Source organism: Thermobia domestica, chromosome 1, assembly GCF_964235325.1.
Source record: "Thermobia domestica chromosome 1, izTheDome1.hap1.1, whole genome shotgun sequence".
NCBI classification, from domain to species: domain Eukaryota; kingdom Metazoa; phylum Arthropoda; class Insecta; order Zygentoma; family Lepismatidae; genus Thermobia; species Thermobia domestica.
The window spans coordinates 28,109,304-28,132,757 of record NC_137454.1 but is presented as its reverse complement, the minus strand read 5'-3'; the positions used below and the strand labels follow the sequence as shown (position 1 = coordinate 28,132,757).

The 23,454-nt window shown below is 36.3% G+C and overlaps 1 protein-coding gene across 6 annotated transcripts in view; it reads left to right on the top strand.

The window, feature by feature from the left end:
- The window catches only part of LOC145683980 (myosin-IIIb-like), a 569,781-nt gene that overhangs the window by 380,812 nt on the left and 165,515 nt on the right, over positions 1-23,454 (top strand). For 5 of the 6 annotated variants that reach the window (XR_014131222.1, XM_081755734.1, XM_081755762.1 and 2 more), the window contains exon 3: positions 3,764-3,939. Coding sequence is in view for 4 of the 6 variants with exons in the window: in XM_081755734.1 (XP_081611860.1) it covers positions 3,764-3,939 (176 nt within the window). In the remaining 2 variants the exon portion in view is untranslated. Of the gene's footprint in view, positions 1-3,763; positions 3,940-17,598; positions 17,890-23,454 lie in introns of those variants that run through there. The other variant, XM_081755772.1, reaches the window with a different exon arrangement.

Genomic DNA, 23,454 nt, shown 5'->3' with positions numbered 1-23,454 from the left:
CAAAGAAAACAGAAAAAAAAAAGTATTAATAATTCGCCAATACTCTTCAATATTATTAGCATTTTAAAAAATCCAAAGATGAAATATATTGTCGCCGCGTCTCCAAAAACCACAAAACTGCTGTTTGACACTTTTGTCCAAAAAAAAAAAAAAAAAAAAAAAAAAAAAGTACTACAATATGAGTAGAAACTTACCCTTTAAGAATTAGTCACTGTAAATCAAATTCGAAACCATAAATCAGCGTTTTATTTAGGCGGTATTGCATTGTAGTTTGCTACACAAAATCGTAGAAATACGATGGAAACGAAAATATGTATCGCAAAATGTAATGCATCTATTATCATAATTTAGGCCTATTACCGAAGTTTGCAAAAGAAAATAGTTTATCGTTATCTTTCCTTTATGACAGAATGATTCTCTTTCGATCTTACAGTTAAAGATCAGTGGTTAGTCTTCGTGGAAACCCAACGTTTAGCTTTCGGTGTCTGTTGGCTCTCAAGAACACAATCTACTACTGACTACAAACTAAATTAGCGGAAACAGACTGTAGAACTGACGATATAACCTCTTCGATACTTTATTCCAGAGATGCAAATAAGCAAGATTTTACTCGCCCAAGAAAAATGTTACTAGCCCACATCCCTCAATAGAAATCATTTACTTTCCTTCGGTATGATATTAAATACTCGCATGCACAGATAAACTACTCGCTCCGGGCGAGTGATTATTTGCATCCCTGCTTTACTCGATCTAGCAAGGGACATCACCCAATTGTCCGGCTCCGATATCAATGAAATTTTTCTGGCTGGTAGAGGACATATATGTATTATTTGTGATGACAGAAATTTTTGCCATGGTGCATGTTTTGTATTTTTTAAATAATTATTAAGAGTTGTGATGTGGTTATTAGAGATTACTGCAGAAATTGGCAATACTCCTAATTTTCACCGCATGTTTTAAGATTCCAACTGGCACTTTGCAATTGTTGCCATGGCTCATGTTTTCTAAATTTATTGGATTTTTTTTTTTTTTTTTTTTTTTTAAGAGTTGTGATTTGTCAGTTCGTGAATAGTGTTAGGATAAGCATCCAGCAATCTTTCTGAATTTTGAAGATTTGCAACGTAATTATTTATTTTAAACGAGAATACATGAGGAACCTATGGACCTATGGCACGTAAAGAAATACAAATGAAATTATAACAAATTGGTGTTATACGAACACAAAATTATCAGGAGATGTAGCCTACATGTTTCACATACGACGAACAATAAAATATTTTTAATAAATACAACTTTAAAGGAACAGCAGCAATGATAGAAAATATCAAAGAGGCATAATATGACTGTTTCTAAAACATTCTTTGTATCATGAATATAATATGAAAACAGGTTACTTGTTTATAAAGAGGTGTAACTTAATTGAGTTCCCGATCAATACTGATTATAAATCTTACAAATATGAATCATTGACAAAAATCGCTAGAAAACGAATGACTTTTTTGTCTGACTAGCTAAAAAATTGCCATAGAAAATAAATAAATAAATAAATAAATATACAATAAAGAAATAAATGTAAAACAAAACATAAGACCCTTGTACACAACGATCATATTTCGTTTCTCTTTTTGAAGTGAATTTTCATTTGATTTTTCGTCTCATCTACTATACAAGCTACGTCTTCGGTATTACCTGAATGCAAATTTGGAGTTGTTTCGTTGTGCGATGATTCATGTCAGTAAACGAGTTTTTGAAGGACAGGTATAGGAAATAAATAATTACATGGCAAATCTTCAAAATTCAGAAAGATTGCTGAATGCTTATCCCAACACTATTCATGAACTGACAAATCGCAATTCTTAAAAAAATGTAATAAATTTAGAAAACATGAGCCATGGCAACAATTGCAAAGTGCCAGTTGGAATCTTAAAAACATGCGGTGGGTATTAGGAGTGTTGCCAATTTGAAATATCGAATAATGGATATTTGGTGCACATTAGAAGCAGTCCTAAAGCCATACTGGTTAACTATAGAACAAAAATAAGTATACCATTGGCTTTTTGGGAAAATTTACTATTAAAACGAGGTGTCACATGCTATGGTTTTCATTTTTCAAACTTCACTTTAATTCAAAATGACGAATTTCAAGATGGCTGTCGTCAAGGATACCTTACCGTATTATTTCCCTCTAGGCATAATATGTATTACCGAAGCTTTTATCCATTTATTATCATTAATACGCGGGTTAGAAGCGGAGGTAAGGGACTTTCGCATTAAATGCCTATAACTTTTCCCCAAATGGGTATATCTCAAAATTAGCTTCACCATTGTCTTCCTGATTAAATTCTAGCCCAGAATTATGTATCATATTACCCTATTCTCATTTAAAAAACTTGACCTTAATTCAAAATGGCGGATTTCAAGATGGCTGCCGTCAAGGTCATACCTACCATACAACTTCCCCCTAAGCCTTATATGTATCTACATTAACGCTCCGTTTACAAAGGTTAGTAAGGAACTTCTGCAGTAATCTCTAATAACCACATCACAACTCTTAAAAATTATTTAAAAAAAAAATACAAAACATGCACCATGGCAAAAATTTCTTCATCACAAATAATACATGTATGTTCTCTATCAGCTAGAAAAATTTCATTGAAATCGAAGCCAGACAATTGGGTGATGTCCCTTGTAAGTTCCTTCGTGTCTAAGCGGTTAGTGCACGCGCTTTGGCCTGGGAGACCCGGGTTCGATTCCCAGCGGAAGTTCATGTGGTTCGGATTCTACATTAATCAGTAGGTCCACGTCTCATATAGCCTAGCTGCTGAACGGGACGTTAAAACTCTAAAATCAACTTAACTTTATTCCATCTGTAGAGAAAGTGGCTCAATCGACTCTCCAAATTCAAGACTCAAAGTTACTTTTCAGAAACTAGATTACTAGCGAAAATATGGGACCTTAGCATTAATCTTTTCTGGCCTCCTATTTCCTCATCTTTGTTTCATAGTATTAGCGTAATATATATATATATATATATATATATATATATATATATATATATATATATATATATATCAACAATTAGCAGTGTCACGAGTTGTACACCACGTAAAGTAGTTTGATTTACATGGTTTGATATTTTCTCAACTAATATTGAAACTACCACTTCCGATTTTAGTAGACAGGTTAAGAGAGAATATTGAACATATATTTTGGATATATTTTGGGACGCTTACTTGATTGCAGAAAACCTTCTCGCTATCTATGACCAGATTTTTACTTTATAGTAAACAACATTGAAACCAGAAGTGGTTGATTTATGTAACTTCCGGTTTGAGTTTCATCTCCATCAATGAACTGGAATCCGAATTTGTGATATACTACATTTTGACCAAAAGTTGTTGATGATCCTTCAAGTACGTAGTTGAGATTATTTATTTCGCGGACGAATGGATATATAGGATAAGTGGCGGATCCAAGGGGGGCTATAGGGGCTATAGCTCCCTTTGACGCTCTGGTATACATTGGATAAAGCAGCAAATTATGGTTCAGCCCCTCCCTTGATCATATTCTGGATCCGCCACTGTATAGGATAAATATATATATTTTTTAAAAAAAAATGGTAATCCAAACGTCTTAAAAACTAATAATTCAAATTCCGAGAAATCCTGATCTTAAATTGCATTACGTTCATTTATAACTAGTAACACGTAAATAGCTTAATAATAAGTATTTCAAGCTAACTGTATTGTTTGGATATTCGTAGGTCAGAGAGTAGCTGTGAAGATTTTGGAGAACGTCGCCGACAATGTGGAAGAAATCGAAGAAGAGTTTCTGGTGTTAAAAGACCTAAGCCTGCACCCAAACATTCCAGCTTTCCATGGCCTCTTCTTAAAACGTGGCGCCACCAATGAAGAAGATCAGCTATGGTTTGTCATGGAGGTAAGTTGGAGCATTTTATCATATCTATCCTAAAGATGTGCTTGTAATTACACATTTGTGTACTCACAGATTTAGTACATTACCAACTAACAAATAAAATACAATTCACTGGTGGCCTCGCGTAACGTAGTCGCTACCGCTCTCGCCTTTGCTGCGAGGTGTCCTGGTTTCGATTTCCGATCGGGACACTCGGTCGAAAAAGTGTAAAAGCTTTTTCAGGCCAGCCATCCTGAGTGAGTTTTCTTGGGTTTTCCTCATTACGACTAGATAAATGCCTGGATGGTATCTGACATACAGGTCCATGCCGTTTCCTTCATTCCCCCATACTTTCTCAATCCCTTTCCTCGGATAGTATGACCCCGAGGGACATCATCTCTGATACGTGACCGTCTAACACGGTCATAGATGCCGAAAGCCCAAAAATCTAAAAGTTCAAAATCCTAAATCACTGGTTTGATACAACTTCTGGAAGGCAACAAAAGCGTTTTACCTAACTACAGTAAAGCTAGGATAACATGTGTTCGTAAATATATTACTATGATCTATAAAATAGCGTACGCGAGGGAGGTTCGGGGTTTAAACTTCCCCCTTGAGCAACATATTTATTTATTTATCAGTAACCAGATACAGCTTAGAGGCCATTTTATGCTGGATATTTAACAATAACAATAATAATAACCGTGATTTGGGGAGGTATTGGCCAGGGCCTGTTTAGTAGATACCATCCCGGCATTTGCCTGGTTGGTATTATAAAAGAACGGTATATAAATTCACGCTTCTCCTAAACGGATATGAAATTGAGTACTTGGAACTCCCCGTGACCAAATTCTGCGCACGGCACTACATCTATGCCGCCCATATTTGACACTGAATATTTGATCTATAATAACTTGATGTATCATGAAATACATCTTCCAATATACACAAAAACACATAACTTAATTTTCTTGTCCAGAATGACTTTAAATCACATATTTTCAGTGATGTAATGGTGCGTATACGGCGCACATTCACCTAATATTTTTTTATAGCCCAGCATATATTCAATCTTAAATTTACGAAACGAGCGTAGGGCTATAGGGGGTAAATATACGCTATATTTTTGAAGACGTTTGAGCGTATACTTACCAAAAATTAAGCACATCACTTTTTATGATACGTTAGATACTCGTATAATGCATTTTGTCGAAAATTTTGGAAAACAATTAATGAAGGCAGGGCCGGCCCTAGGCAATTTGCAGCCCTGTGCAATGGCATCTTTTGTCTCCTCCCTTTCTCCAGAAAAGACTAATCTTAAAAACCACAATTTTAAGTATGACCCCATCATGAACAACGAATGGGAGGGAAAAGCAATCTCGCTCAGAAAGGCTTAAACAATACAAATACGTTCTTTAAATTATAATCTATTATGTTAATGAAAGATAAAGCAAAACTACCTGCAGAGGAAGGATGTTAATCCTTTTTATAGAATTCAATATCGAGCTTCAATCTCAATATATCAGTTTGTAATTGCATTGCAACAAGCTCTTTTATCTTTATTTCTTGGATTTTCTTCTATATTTGTTAAAATATTAAGAAAAAAAACTTGTTTATACCTTAAGTGATAAGGAAGTTATTTGTGACAAAGACAAGACTAGTTTTCATATCAAAACTGTGTGATGACTAGCAGTTGTTCGCTACTGTTCGAGAATTGAGTTCTTGTATTTGACAAAAATCAAGCAATTCATGCTGAGATTTGTTTGACCATTTGCTTTAGCACTGTCCATGTGATTTTTAACTAATGCTGCCTAAACATGATTTATGAATGTATAGTATTCAAATAGAAGGACAACGTAGTAAATTTAACTAGCATCATCATGAAGCCTGTTTCCAACAAGAAATATTTATTTTAAATAACATAGTCATGACAGATTTTGCCGCTCCTTGAAACTTACCTCCACGTGCAAATGCACATGTTGCACATATGGTATAACCGGCCCTGAGTGAAGTCTAGAGTCTTAACAATGAATAAATCGTAGACAAGACGAGGTAAATTTGTTCATGTATAGAAGTGTATACGAAGATATGCTTTTTGATCATAATTAGGAGAACATGTTCCAGCCGAGTGCCTCAAACTAATCGTCTAACAACGCTGACATAACTCTTTTTATATTTCTAGTAGATGATCTGCTTGCTATAGAGCCATTAATCCTTCACGTCTCTTAAGATTGAATGGGGAGTTATTAACCTAATGAATACGTTAAAAGTTAAAAGAATAATGGTTTATCAGATGTATACTTTTGTGATTCACGTTGTTTCGACATAACTAACACGGAACCTTTGGTTATTAGTGTGTGAATTTGAAATCGTCTGAATCTCTTTAATTTAAATGACTCCTTTGACATGTTAATAATCACTTATGAATAAAATTATAAATTTGTATCATGTTCATAAAACATCCGAAGAAGTAGTATTTTGAGAGTTAGTTCATATTATAAAATAAGGCTATGGAAATTTCATCTTCTTACTAATTCCAGCTACGAGATTTTAGTAGAGCCTATAGGAAAGTATATACTCGCAAGGAGCGGACATGAACCTGTCAATCGCATTTCCGAATCAAAACTAGTCCATTCGATGAACATAACAAAGGTATATTCATGCACAAGAAATTAGGTGCCATGAACAACGGAGTAAGTCTCTGGGGCCCATTAACCCTATTAGTATAAAGAAAATCGTAGACTCGCAGTGAAATAGCTATTGCATCAACACTGTTCATTAGAAAGTCATGGTTTATAGTTTATTCTCTTCAGCATGAAACAAGCTTTACAGAGATGCTATGTGTTGGGGCCCATAATGTAATTGAGCAGGGAAAATTGGGAGAATGTCGAAAAAATTCCCTCTAGAAATCCCTCCCATTAACTTTGGACCCCTCTGGAGTGACCCTAGGTAAGAGTACACAATCCAAATGAATCTCAAAAAATAGTATAGGAGATAAGAAATGTGTGTATCAAGTTTTGTATTGATAGACGGAATAGATACGAGGAAAAAAGCTTATATACTAATACAAGCTTTCCCCTCAAACCTATTCTGTAAAAACTGGCTCACTTTTTTCGCAATAAGTATGATTTTTCCAATTCTCCAGAATGCACTATGAATAGATATTGTAAAAAAAAACTAGCTCATAGTTTTTTTCTCAACACCTCATGATTTTTGGCATTTTTGCAATACTCCGGGATTTATTGCGGCTGAATCAGTTATATGGATATTGAAATAATAGCTCAGAATTTAATTTTTTAATGCGTTTCGGTATTCTTAAAGTACTCCAGAAATTAGTATTGCTGGAAGAACAATGTAGGTGTTGCAAAATCTAATTTATTACTTTCATTATCTTTGTAGTATTTTTGGTGTTTATGCAATATATCAGGCTTGGAAAAAAAATATGAATATTGTATAATGATAACTAAGAAAGTTCTGTCGCTTTTTGCGGATGTCTCTGTTCCATTGGCCTAACACAGTAATTTGAATGTCAATGGAGATAAGGCGAAGGTCAGTTGTTGGTGGGGGTATATCAACATACTAATTGGTTGTGGCAGTTCAGTTACACCGTGAACTTGCGTACGGACAGAGTGAACATGGGACCTCCACAGAGCGTTATAAGGGCGTGTGTGAGGTACAAGTTCAAACTGGGGTCAAACGCCGTTTCAGCGGGGTGGAAGATATGCCAGGCCTCTGGTGAGGGTGTCGTGACTACGCGGACAGTACAGCGGTGGTTTAACAAGTTCAAGGACGGTGACGAAACACTCGAAGACACACCACATGCCGGAAGACTAACACACGCACAAAATGAAGATCTTCAGGCAGCAATTGAAAACAGTGGCCAGACATGTAAGGAACTGGGACTATAATTCAGCATGAGTGGACAAACCGTTCGGCAGCACCTCTATCAAGTTGGGTAGATGGGTCCCACATGATTTGAGTCCGGGCCAGAAGGCCACGCGAGACAGTTCCTTTGCTGTCTCGTCTGAGGAAGGAACCATTTCTGAACAGGGAGTTGACATGTGATGAGCAGTGGATCCTTGTGTTTTTGGTGAACTGCTCGCAGCATCGTGCATCGAGAACTGCTACCAGTTGGTCGGAGCATCAGTGCAACTGTGTACTGTCAACAGTTGAGACGCTCAAGAAAAACTCAAAATTCTGGAGCCAGCACTTCTGAATCCCAAAGGGATCCCCCTGTTACAGGACAACGCTAAGCCCCACGTGGCTAGGATGTCCCGGAATACCATTCTACGCCTTGGATGGGAAACACTATTGCATCCGCTATACTCCCGGGACATTGCACCATCTGATTACCACCTGTTCCATTCCTTGGACAATCACCTTAGAGGACGCCAGTTCAAATTCCTAGTAGAGGTGCAAAATGCGCTTGATACCTTCTTCGCTTCACGACATATCAAGTTTACCGCGATGGAATCCATGGCCTTCCAGAACGTTGGCAGAAGGTCGTCGATCCTGATGGGGACTATTTATGATCTTCCAGGTACGCTTTATGTAACATATCGATATTGAGTGAAGGTTTTGAGTGAAAAAGCGACAGAATTTTCTTGGTTACCTTTGTAGAACGCATTTTGTAAAATACAAAATGGGGTTGCTTATGGTAGAGAGCTCACTTCTGGTATATGGAGTCCCTTGTTCGATCCCAGCTCTTGCCATGTGCGCTTTGTGGTGAATACCGTGAGTGTGCATTTTCTTGGGATTCTCCTGTTTCCTTCCACTTTCTTAATTTTCCGATTTGGTTCATACCACTATCGCCATCTCATGTAGCCTTGGAGCATACTTCTATGTCATTAAACTAAACATAAATAAAATACAAAATCAGTACTTACAATAATTAATACATTGTAAGACTTCTGTAGTGAAAGTACATTAATTTACTGGCAAATATTTCGTCAGTATTTCGTTTTTAAATTACATACTAGTGTTGTAAAATCAGGATGAAGTTTAATATTAAATTCAGATATTGTTATTTGAAGGTGAAATTAATAGCGTTGACTAGGCGCGGGTCCAAAAACTTTTGTTGGGAGGGGTATAAGCTTTGGGAAGGGGGTTCAATACTACAAGCTACTGAACGCCGTGACAAACATCTTGGCATTTGAAGGCGGCGCTCCAGGTTCCCTTTAAATGCTGCTAGCAAATGAGAGGGCTGCGGTATTGCCACGTTTATTTTGTATACATTCACCCCCTGCCACCTGATCGCGCTCTAGTTCGTCTGCTTAGCCAAGGCATAGCCACACCCCTTTCTCACTCGGCAACATCGCGTCAGAGCTTGCGTTTTATTGGTTTAGCTGAAATGCCAAGCTGTTTGTCACAGGCTTTACGTACTGGTATATGTGTATTGAAAGCAGCGACGCAAATCTGTCTTCAACATTGGGAGGGACAGGTAAGACCGTTGAGAGGATCAGGGGAGCAGAGCTGTCGTCAACACTAGGAGGCGGACAGATTTGAGGCTTGTTCTTGGGGGTCATCAATTTCGTTTCACTTTTCCTTATGGCAATCAAACACAAATCATTTCTCCCCCAAAAAACACATTTCAAATCAGATTGTTGGGGGACAGTCCCCCAGTTCTAAGGTTGGAGGGGACATGTCCCCCTCATCCCTCCTGAATTTGCCCCAATGATTGAAAGTTTAGACCCTATAGTTCTCCCCCGAAAAAACGATAAGTAATTGTAAAATACTTCTACCTTATTTTCAGAAAAAAAAAGTATAGAACAGAAATAGAAAATGTACAGGTAAAGTGTAACATCAAATTTGCATGCTACATGAATCATTTCTCTGTTAAACAAATGTAGTTTTATTGAAAAAGTAAATGAAATGAAATCTTTAAGTTTTACGTCCTTAGGTTATGCCGGCTAGGCTAACGGAGACGGCGATTATGAGAAATGAAGAAAGTGGGAAGAAACGGGAGAACTCCAAGAAAACCCACGCATACGGTGTTTTTCCACCACAAGCTCACTTCCCTAACAGCGCAAGATGTGCTAGGCATGTGCCATTTAGGTGTCCCAGCTACTTTTTAGGTATCCGTCACTTGGCACATATGATATTCATGTGCTAAGTATGTACTTCAGCTACCTACAGTTTTAGGTACTTGTTACACCTAATTGATATTTGCAACTATATACCACAAATATAGCATTTATATATCTGGCTCAGTTGCACACTGCAACAGTCATTTGTTTTTATGTCGTCACTTGGGACATATATGTCATGTTCTAGGTACATCTTTTAGGCACATACTGTTTCAGATACCCCAACAGCACAAGATGTGCTAGGCATGCACCATTTCGGTTTTCTAAATTCACCTCCCAGATTCGATGTCTTTGTTGCTTCTTTTTTTTTTAAGCGATTCTGTACTAGAAGCAACAAACGCATAAACTGTATTAGGTGGCAACTGTCGACGATCATTTGAAAGCGAATAGGGAAGAACCAAGAAATAAAATAACTCGTCATTTTGTTATAAATTTACATTTCGAGTAGATTTTATCTAATTCCAAACGATTATCGTCGAATATACGCCGGTAAAGGAGCACTCTGATTAGCCAAATTCAAAAGACCACGACAACTTATCTCTCTACAAGCGACGTTCTTTTCATCGCCTCGGTGGCCAAGTCGGTAGAGCACGCGGCTAGTAACCCAACGATTGGTGGTTCGCGCCCACCCTGGGGTACATTTTTTTACTTGTTTAAAGTGTTTTTAGACTCACCTTAATGTAAACACATTACGCATATAGGCGATTTAACATATTTTGGGGAAGTAATTTTGTGGTTCACTGACGCTTACGGCATGCGGAACATAAATGGAACATACTAGGCACGTTCCCCAGGTGCATGTCAGGGATATGCCTATGGGCGGACATAGACTGTGACTATCACTTGCCATCCACGTGATTTCTCTCTCAGAGATACATAAGGCACATACTGGACACATTTCCAGGTTCCTGAGGGAACGTGATAGACATATGCCTGCTATGTGATTGTGCTGTTAGGGATGGGCTGACGAAAACATGAAAAAATGAAATTTAAAGGTCCATAGCTCCAAAACTACCGTAGTCGGATCAAAACTTCACTTAGGAACCAATATGTGCTCTATCCAAAAATACATGTTTCAGAATCCTGCGGTACTCACGCAACAATTTTTATAGAGAGGGTTTGGCTACGGGCATATAATTTGAAGTACTCACTCAACTACCGAAAAATTGTTGCTAAGTACCGCAGGATTCTGAAACTTGGATATTTGGATAGGGCACATATTAGTTCCTAAGTGAAGTCTTGACCCGACTGCGGTAGGTCTTATACTTTTGGAGCCATGGACCTCTAAAGTTCATTGTTTTCATATTTTCAGGAGCCTGTAACTCCGAAAGGAAGCATTTGTGCACCCAGGTTGGTCTATACTTTTTGTCTTATCTTGGTTTCAGGAATCACCTCCCAATCGTTGTCGGTGTTGTTTTGAAACACTCTGTATATCGAATGTCACATTACAAATTCACATTTTTTTTAACTTAAAAAACGATTCTATAAGAAACATTTTAATGTTAAAAATTCTCGTCGTATTCCATATGTTTATTTTTTTCTGCACAATGTCCACTGCACTCCATAATTATCGCTCCAGTTACGCTCAGTGGTGATTCAAATCTACTCCCATAAGTGCCACTAATACTAATACATAGTTACTTAATGTTGTTACGCAACGATGACTAGTGGTACACAACAATTGCTTAATAGGACAGCATTTTGTCTATTCATATGTTTACTGTTTATTTCATTCATTCATTCCATCTGTATCCGTTTGTAAACGGAAGAAGGCTCATTAGAAGCGTGAGCAACTAGGTCACTTGGCTTCAGTGACCAGGAGGAAGGAATCGCCAAGGCTTTCATGGGATTCTTCAACTTGATCATTCTAGACTGATTGAAATACCCATCTTTTACCCGGTAGCTAATGAGATTATTAGAAAATGTTTGACAATATTTACCTCTTCTGGCTCCCAGCTCGGGAAACTTGCTGACGTTAGATCGATTCACTGAAGTACAGGAACCTCCTTCCCCGCAGTTGGTCTTCAATGACCTTTCTCAAGGACAAGACATAGCAAAATCAATTTTCACACACAAAACTAAGTAGATTTAATGCATTCCATTAAGTTATACATGTGTTTAATGTTCTTTTTGCCCTTCATTTATGTTTACTTTCTGAAAAAAACAAAGGACACTATACAATCGTACGAGTTCAACCGAACTTATCCGATCGGGATCGAACTTGGCATGGTGGTTGACCTTGAACTGCTGTTAAATTTTGAGTCATATTTTTTGAAAATATAAAGTCATACCCCGAACTCATCCGATCGGAATCAAATTTGAAGTGTCAGTAGCTTTTGAACTGCTGTATGGTGGCCCCGCGTAGCGTAGTCGCTAACACTCTCGTCTTTGATGCAAGCGGTCCTGGGTTCGATTTCTGGTGGGGAAACTCAGTCGAAAGAGTGTATAAGCCTTTTCAGGTCATCCAATCTGAGTGAACTTTTTCCTGCGTTTTCCTCATTCACACTAGGTAAATGCCGGGATGGTACCTAACATATAGGTCCCAGGCAGCTTCTTTCACTCCCCATTCCTTTCTTTCTTCCCTTTCCTGGGATAGTGTGATTGCCGAGAGACGGCATCCCACATACGTGACAAGCTAACATGGCCATAGACCAGCCATGTGCAACAGCCAGCCCTCGGGCCCGTTGCGGCCCCCTGAACCTTTTTATTTGGCCCGTCTGATCTGTTATTGGGAATGCATTTCTTATGTAATCTCGTAACCTGAATTGATTTCTTTTCCTAGATAACTGATGTCCACCCTAAAAATCTCCTTCGCGTTGGAACATCCAATTTACTACCAAACACTGAGAGGCTAGCTAAAAACATGAAGGATCAAGTTTCCCTGTAAGATACTAATAGATTTTTATCTGTTTCTTTAGTAAGTAAATATTTTGACTAACGTTATAGCAGTTTTTCTGTTCCTGCTGTGGTGTTACTGTACGATGAACAAGTTTGCATTGAATATATTCTTGTGAGAATGTTACGTTATACATTATCTCGCACGGCCCTCGACACCAGTATGTCCTTTGTGATGGTCCACCCTCTGTTTTAATTAGCACACACCTGCCACAGACGCCGAAAGCGCAGAAATCTAATTCTAAATCCTAATTCTGAACTGCTATTTAAGGGTGCGAAATACTATATTGTGGAGGTATTTCGGTTCCCGAGCTATGAGCGGCCCAATTTTAAGTTATATGTTCGACAACAAAAAGGTATACACCACCGAACTCATTAGATCTTACTCAAACTGGCCATGGTGGTAAACAGTCGTTCTTTCAGACAAAATGTTCCGGGGGGCACTGCTGGTACTATTTTATTTACTATTATATTTTAGACGTATTATTTTGGCCTCCTCCGGGAGGGCACTGTCAGAGCTCCGGGGGGCAGTGCCCCCCCCCCCCCCAATAAAAAACATGTCTGGAAGAAACACTAGTGGTAAACCTTGACCTGCCAGATAAGTGTGTAAAATTCTAGTATTATGGTATATAGGATTTTGGTTCCTAAGTTATGCACAATCAAAGTTCGTAACCAATGCGTTGTGTGTTTTAAAAATGTAATAAATACTGTTAGGACAACAATAAAAGTTCAGTCTTGGACAGGAAAATACAAATAAAAATTCAAACGACTATGCATATTTCACTTACCTGAATGTATTCAGTTTTAGTCACAGTGTTAGAATTTCAGATCTTTATACCTGTTTATAATTATAGTATAGTAAAACAATAACACAGAAATCGTCGTTTTGTGAAGTAAGTTTCTTTTATAGAAAGAAATTACAATCTTGCTGTGAAATCTAATCACGAAAAATTCTGCGATTTATATACAGTAGATACGTCCACCATAAAAAAATACACATATGTATCGCTTTTCGCTATATTGTTATCTCACTTATTTATAGATAAAATATTTTAAAACATATACAGTACAGCCCCTAAGACTTGACAGCCCGGAGAACTCTGCCGCACTCTGGCAGGTGAAAAAAAAAACCGCGCGGGGCCGCGCGCAGACCCGGTCAAGGTCATTGCTGGGTATTTTTCTGAGATCTGTCTTGCCAGGTAAATTACTATACAGTGTGTATTCATTAATTTTCATTTTCATGTAGACCTATGGTAAAGGCTCTATGACTTCATAACCCACATAGCACACTACGTCCCTAGGATGTCCCATTTTGATCCCAATCATCCCACTCGGTTCCCGGGATTATCGAGACAATGAGAAGACATCCCATGGACGTCCTGCATGGGACGTGCTGAAGGATTCCCATGTAGGATGTCCATGGGACGTCCCAGATGGGACAGGAGGTCCGAGGGAAAACAAAATAGATGTCCCTTCGTGGTCTCGTTGAATATCCCGTATCCCGGGATATTAGCGGACATCTGGATCTCCCGCGGATATCCTGTGGATGTCCCGGGAACACATTCGGATATCCCGGGATGTCCCGTCGTCCGTTGCGGGCTCAGTCTCGGACATCCCGTGGACGTACTTGTGCTATGTGGGAAAGTACGTACTTTTCCTTTGTTTAAGGGTTTTTGGGCAGTTTATTCTCCGTTGATCCTCAAGCAATTAATACATTCAAGTTCAGTACTGTATTTTCTGAGAGAACACTCGTACTTATTCTTCCTTAATCCCATTCCCGATAACCCGGCATTTTCACAAACTCGTCCACCCTTCGATCCACATTTGCCCGAGTTTTCGAGACTCTACTGTAAATGTTCTAAATATGCTTTACCTTAGATACAATCAACATTCTTTGCAGCTGCAACCTCAAGCCATTTTTTAAGGAGTTTGTTTTGCTAAAAATCCCTTTATTTATATTTAATTTGTTTGTGTGTCCGTCCGAGACAAAATCTCAACAAGTAGGTTGACAGATCACCCGTCCGGGAGAGACAAAATCTCAACAACTATTTGACGGATCACCCGTCCGGGAGAGACAAAATGTCAACAATTATTTGATAAATCATCTTTGGCGGTATACACTTATTGTCCAATATCTGTTTTTACCTTTCAATTCGTTACCACAGTGAATTTAGATTAAAATACGATTAGATTAGATTCTTTTGTTTAAACTTTCAGACATATATTAAACGAAACCTCATGTAAAGCACGTTATTACTTTGTCATCTTAATCCAATGAGATTACCATAAACAACCATTGCTGCTGTTCACTTTTATAAGAAACATTATTTGTGTGTGTTTCACCTTTGAATTACTTCATTAAGAAGCGGTGTAGACTTAGGGTTGCCAACTTCTGAAAATGGAAACATCGAACACCTCTGTGGGGGAGAACATCGAACACCCCCGTGGGAGGGAACATCGTACACCCCCGTGGGGGAGACATCGAATACCTCCGTGGGGGAGACATCGAACAACCGCGTGGGGGAACATCGAACACCCCCGTGGGGGGAACATCGAACAACTCCGTGGGAGGGAACATCGAACACCCCTGTGGGGGGGAACATCGTACACCCCCGTGGGGGAGACATCGAACATCCCCGTGAGTGGAACATTGAACACCCCCGTGGGGGAACATCGAACACCCCCGTGGGGGGAACATCGAACAACTCCGTGGGGGGGAACATCGAACACCCCCGTGGGGGGAACATCGAACAACTCCGTGGGGCGGAACATCGAACACTTCCATCAAATCTTAAGGTTGAGACATCATCGCTCGTCAAAAATGCGAACAACCTGAAAGTGCTTATTTCACATAAAATTATGCGATTCGGAGTTCGAATTTAATAACTTTAATTACTTTTGAAGCATTTATTAAACTTATTCTAGTTTTGGTTGAGTCGCGACATATAATTTTTGTTGTCTACCATCAATAATACATCTTATTTAAAACGGAAAAGCAAATATAATTAGCAATATAATTCTGGCATGCACAAAATATACTTGAAAAATGTGTTACCAGCTTCGCTGAGATTGGTAATGTCTCATAATATCTACTTTTACAGGATCTGCTTGCCTTACTTAATTGGAAGATGTAGCTGACGATGAAGCACTGCTAGCTGCACTCTTGAAAATTTACTGTTGTTGACCTTTAACAGTTTTGATAAGTTCTGTAAATTTTCCTGCTTTCAACTCCAGCAAGTTCTGCGTACGGCAGGTCGATATCAAAGCGAATTATAAGCTCTATTATAACCATGTTCATTGACAAACAAATTTTTCATCACTCCAAAATAATATGAATTGAACAAAGAATAGGACTAGTAAGAGGAAAAATTACCGAACATTTAACGTCCGGTTTTGAGGTTGTATCGGACAAGGATGTAAAAAACCGAACTGTCCGGTAAAATACCGGATGGCTGGCAACCCTGTGTAGATTAGAAGTTAAGTACGAAGATTTTGAAGATTTACGGGTTAAATAAATTAATACAGTCAGCAACAAAATGAAGAGTTTGTATTTCATTTATTTATTTATTTTTATTAAACTTTTTTTTTTTTTTAAGTTCAAGGATATACTGTTTACCTTAGACTAAAGGAAACGGGCGATTAACGAAAATGAATGATTCTGAAATTAATTTTTTGTGGTCTCCCACATTTAAATTTGAAAAACATATCTTTATATGGTGGCGTCCACCTGCTTAATCTGCACGCGTACATAATCAAATTAAGACCTGGCGAATTTTAACTAATCATTAGTGGTTTGTTTTTTTCCTTACTATTTTCGGAAAGTACTTGATAATTAGGGTATATCGACTAAAACAATTAGCCTTCGTAATTAACAGATAAAGTGATAAATTTGAAAAAAAAAATCAAGGGTAGGACTGGATTTTCATGTCTCTGAGGGCAGTCCACTCTATTGTTTTCATTTCTAGATATTTAAAAAAAAAAAAGAAAAACAAAATGACATTCATACCTTGTATTTTCTTTTAATATTTTGTATTGTTGTTTTGACATCAATTAATGTGATCTCAAAATTTTGTTTGAATTTGTAATCTCACAGATCTTATCGTCTATAATTAAAGCAGCACTAACTGTTGGTGTTTTCTAAGCAGATAAGCAAAATGTTATAATTATAATATAGTTGTAGCAGTAGCTACATAACATCGCCAGATTTTTTTTTAAGCGTCACGTAGTGGTGACTTTTATTTAACTGTGTCCATATGACATGGTATTTTGTGTACACAACACAATGGTTTGCTGTTCTTTGTGATAAGTGATAAAAAATAAAAGTGTCATGGCTTGTTAGAACAAAGCAGTTCCAGCCAATGATTATTGTCCTTATTACAAGAGAAGAACCGAAAGAATTATTGAAGCACGGAAACTGTAGCAAAAAAATATTTTAAATTATTTTCACATTTACTACGTAGGATAATGGAAGAACTTCGATGTTTCTTGCAGTCGAATTACTACTTCCGTTCTATTGGCATCATTTTTAGCCCCGAGCAATGTCCATGTATGTGATGTGCTTGTGCTTGTATGTGTTTGTGTGTGTATGTGTACAAAGTGTAAATATGTTGGAGAAACAGATCTTGCGTTCCCACACAAATAAATTTCAAATATGTTTGCTTGCAAGAAGATATTTTTCTTTGGAAAAGCTACCGAAGTGAATCCAGGACAGTGAGTGCATTTAGACTGGATACAAAATCTTATCAATTAAATTCAGTCCAGTTCACATACACGCCTCAATTCAAGATCTCCAAAAATTAATGGAGGCACTAATTATCTCAGTGGCAAACATTGCTCCCCGCCTACGAAAATGTTATTGTTTGCAGTAATCTACAGGTATCGCAGGAAAGTTTGGACATCTGTTTAGTGCAAACTCACGAATAAATTGTTGGAGGACATGGCGATCTAGAAGCAAAATCAACTTGTTATATGAGAACATCTTTCCAACGAAAGCGTGAGTACCTCGTAGATTGCTTATTATCGCACCGATATAATATTTATATCACTTGTTTTACAATAGTTCCAGTACGCTATAATTTCAGGGAAAGAGTTCGCTGTAATTTTGTTCTTAACCAATTCGTTCGGTTAGCTTACGTTATGTTTCGTTGTGTCTCACGAGACGAGACATTTATATTTTTGGAATTGCGTTACCGGTAAGTAAACATTCCCCCAAATATCGATCATAGTTTGGATCAATGGTTGAAAAATTTTGTTCTAAGCTAGGCACCTGAGCTGAAAACCAGGCGTCATAATTCAAATCCAATTTGATACGTAAACCCCAGAAGTATATCCACTTGCCATGCCGACATGGAAACCAGATTTTCTCGACCACTGGTTTAGGTGAATGCTAGAATGTTTCAGCTTCAAGCACGGAGGTTCGATTCCAAGTGTAGGATGTTTTAATTTCAGACTTTTCTCTTGATCATCAATCATCTAAACCAAATGTTTACTTCGTATTTCGAATTTTGCTATATATCAATATAAACTTTTGTTATTATTATTTAGTATTGTTCAGAATAGGTGTATGGTGCTATGATAAAATGGTATAGGCAAGGGCTGATCTGGCTCAACTATTCCTCCCCCCCCCCCTTTGTTGGTACCGTTTCTTCCCATGTTCTTCATTCTGCAATTTATGATATTATCATTCAGTTCCTTTTATTTATTGACAGTTTCTTTGCAAAATATAAATGTGGGACTTACACTTAGATTTCATTTATTGTTGTGTTTTTATCAGGGAACTGAAAGAAAATGTGTATACAAAAAACAATTTAGTGTGAATTATTTTTTTTCAAAACCATCACGTAGTCATTCAAGAAATGTGTATTCTGTTAAGTGATAACACACTAAAAAACGTCAACAAAACAATATATTGATGCATCATGGTTGAGTGAAACAGGTATACTCGTGTGAGCCTGACAATAATAATAATAATAATAATAATAATAATAATAATAATAATAATAATAATAATAATAATAATAATAATAATAATTATTATTATTATTATTATTATTATTATTATTATTATTATTATTATTATTATTATTATTATTATTACATACAGGAAATTACAGACTGATCTGCCCACTTACAATCTCCATATAATAAAAATAAAACATGCAAGTAATAAAAATAAACATAATATAAAATAAGGTACAAATGATACATGTATGCACAGGAGAGAAAACAATACAAAAAAACATACATGAAACAAACACAACAAACACACTCATATATAAGAAAAGTAAAACACACAGCTGATTATGAAATGATTATACAACTGTCTTTGAATAATGATAACATTATATTCGAAAATATCAATAACACTGGCAAAATCATTGGCTACTGATAAGATTTTATACAAGGGTGCATCATTGAGGAAGTGGATATGTTTAAAAGTTTCCGGATTTCTTATATGATAACTAGCTGCATACAATGTTATCATTGATAATAAATTCAAGTTACCGTGGAGAATTGAATGCAACATTTTAAGATCCAGAATAATCCTTCTTTCAGACAACCTTAACATTCCCAACGATAACTTAACTTCATCCAAGGACATAACTTTATAACACTTAAACTTTCAGCGTAACCAAGCAAGGAAAAGATTTTGAATCGTCTCCTAAGTACTAGATATATAATAAGTACTTCTATTCCATGTAATTGAACAATATTCCAGATGGCTTCTAACATTGGAGTAATAAAGAATATGGCAGGTTTTGAAAGAGTTAAAATCTCTGGATATCCATTTCAGAATGCCAAGATTCCTTCTCGCTTTAGAGGTTATATTCTCAAGATGTTTGGAAAGCAATTTCCTGTCAAACACAATAACTAAATCTTTAGTAGTATCTACAATTATAACTGGAGTATCATTTATATTATAAGTAAAGTTAATTGGATTTGTTTTATTCGTAATACTCATTGAATAGGTTTTATTACAATTTAAAGGTAATACATTACTTTTAGACCAAAGTAGTATTTTCATTAATATTATTTTGAAGCTTCAAAGAGTCATCCAAATGTACAATGGTTTTATAGATTTTGAGGTCATCTGCATACATCAAACATTTACAATTCAAAGTTTCAGTTATATCATTAATAAACATAAGGAATAGAAGTGGTCCGAGATTTGATCCTTGCGGAACACCGAAGTAAATGTATACATCAGAAAGACTACCTTTCTACCTAACAACAAACTTTGTTTGGGACAAGTATTGATACTAACTAGGCAATAAATAAAATGGAAAGTTCATAAGATTTTCATTTATAAATTAAAACGTCATGTGGTAGCTTATCAAAGGCTCTAGAGAAATCGACGTAAATTTCATGTCTGATCATTACTCTTAAGAGTAGGAAGAATATCAGCCATATAACATGTGTATATAAAACACATAATAATAATAATAATAATAATAATAATAATAATAATAATAATAATAATAATAATAATAATAATAATAATAATAATAATAATTTAGATAGATAGATATATAAAGATGTGCAACATTAAGTAGCGGCTACGATAATCGAATGTTTTATACAGTTGTTTAAATTACTAGCAGCTGAAATATCTGGCGTTGCGCAGGTAAAATTCTTAATAACTTAACATCTCTCAAAATTTGTACAGGAAACGCTGTATTTATAGACATAATAATTGACCTCTTAAAGCAAACCTGAACCGAAGAATGCAGCATCTCTTATAAAATATTTTTCTTCAAGGCACTAAGAATGGATTTTATCTAAAACTCAGGAGTATGTAATGATTTTATACTGGTATATACATTCTTAATCAGAACCAAATACCTGGGAAGAAAAATATAAACAGCTTACAATCTCTTCTCTATAGTTATATACAAGTGTCACATCTAGAAGTATACTATATGATTTGTTTGTTGAACAAACAAACATTCAAATTTATATAAATTGGTTGAATAAAGTTTAACCTCACTTTCAGCAATGAGGTTATGTGAGATGTAGACCTACAGCTTATCGTGGGATTGGAACACATGAACTCCCACCGGAAGTCGAACTCCGGTTTCCTGCGCCAAAGCTGTGTACGCTATCCATACAGCCATAAGGAATCTCAGTGATTAAGTACTAATTACATTGTTTTACCATAACAATTGACTATAACTGACTTCCATAATTGGTAAAAACAAATTGAAACATGTCCAAGTTCATAAACTGTGTTCTGTTTTACGGAACTCAATTTTCCTTCCGTTATTCGTATATTAAATTTGATGTGATGTGATTTTGAGTTCAGCGCCCCTTTCAGCAGCGAGGCTATATGAGACGTGGACCTACACGGGGATCCGAACCATATGAGCTTTCGCTGGAAATCGAATCTAGGTCTCTCTCACGCCAAAGGCGCGTACCGCTTAGCCACGAGGAAGCTTTATCTGTATATTCGATATTCATCGCTACTTGTTATAGGAATGATTATTCGGAGTTATTCATTCTTTAAATAGTTATTGGTCTCAATATTTTTCATTCTTTACATGGTTATTCGTTCTTTTATTATTCGAATAGTTAATTGGCGTGGGAGACCCGGGTTCGATTCCCGGCAGGAGCTCATGTGGTTCGGATTCCACGTTAATCAGTAGGTCCACGTCTCATATAGCCTCGCTGCTGAAATAGGCGCTAAACTAAAATCAACTCAACTCGAACAGTTAATTATTCGATTAATCCAATAGTTAAGCATTCTTTGACTAGTTATTCGTTTATTCAAGTATCTAGTCATTTCTTGAATAATTATTTTAACTATTATTCGTTTATTCGAGTAGAGTAATTCAATCGAAAAGGTATTCGTTTATTCAGATAATTATTATTTATTCTTTATTCAAAAAATTATTAATTTATTCAAGTGATTATTCATTATTTACGTAATTAATCAAACAGCTTTTTATTTATTCGAATAGTTATTCCAGTAGTTATTCATTCTTTGAATAATGATTTGATAACTTATTCGTCTATTTAAATAGTTATTCATTCTTTAAATCATTATTCGCACTATTATTTGTTTATTCAAGTAATTATTCGTTCTATAAGAACTTGTTCGTTTATTTAAATAGTTATTCGGAGTATTATTCGGTTAATCGTGTAGTTATTCATTCTCTGAGTTACTCGAACTGTTATTAGGTTATTCCTGTAGTTATTCACTCTCTGAGTTATTCGTTTATTTAAATAGTTATTCTTTAAATAGTTATTTGAACTATTATTTCGTTATTTGTGTAGTTATTCATTCTCTGAGTTATTAGTTTATTCAAATAATTATTTTTAAATAGCTATTCGAACTATTATTTGGTTATTCGTCAAGTTATTCATTCTCTGAGTTGTTCGTTTATTTAAATAGTTACTCATTCTTTGAATAGTTATTTGGAAAGCTATTCGTTTATACAAATAGTTATTCATTCCTTAACTAATTATTCTAGCTGTTATTCGCTATTCGAATAATTAGGTGGGAGAATTTTCATTTATTCGAATAGTTGTACGATTTATTCGAATAGATTTTAGATTATCCAAAGAATATAAGGATTGAATATGGGAAAATGGAATTACTCGAAGTTTAGCAACACAAGACTGCAACAAAACTATTTTTCTGCAATGAATATTCTTTGAAATCAATATATTCTGCGGGGTTCAACAGTTCATCAAAAGTAATGATACAACTAAGGATTCATAATTTTATATACTCTTGTATTCGGCGTTAATATCCTTATGTTCAGCATTGAAATGATATCCCTATATTTGTGTTGTTTGTTTCTTGAATTTTAACGTCTCTTTTAAGGTGGAATCCATAGCACCTTAATGCGTTCAATGCTTCCACACCGTATATCGAATCAGATACACTGAATTTTCGCGCGTTAGCCATTATACCAACAGGGAAGAGCCAATATTCTTGTATTTGGCATGTAAAAATGGTATCATTGTATCCGACTTATAAAATTATATCTTTGTATCCTAACTCGATGGCCTATGGAACCCAGAGGTTCAGTACCGCGTTCACTAAAACTCTTCATTGACTTATATCCTTAACCAACTGGATCCAGTTTCTACTTTGTATTACTATTTCTACGAGATCCATCATAATACTGTCCTCCCATCTGCCTCTGGGTCTTCCTAATGGTCGTTTTCCGATTTAACTTTCAGTTAAAACTTTGACAGGTTCTTATTATCTCCCATTCTGGCTACATGACGTGCCCACCTAAGCCTCCTTGACCCCAACAATGTTTGATAAACAGTATAAATTATGCAGTTTCTCGTTATGAAGTTTCCGTCATTCCCCATTCCCATTTCTCTTGGGTCCGAATATTCGTCTAAGGATCTTGTTCTCGAATACGAGTACTTTCAGTCTACGTTCTCTCAGAGTAAGCGACCATTTTTCGCAACCATACAGTACAACAGGCATGTTATCGTTTTATATATTTTAAGCTTCAATTTCATCGACAGAATTCGCGACGATAAAAGATTTCGAACTGAATAATAAGACGAATTCCCTTCTTTTTGTTGACATTTAATT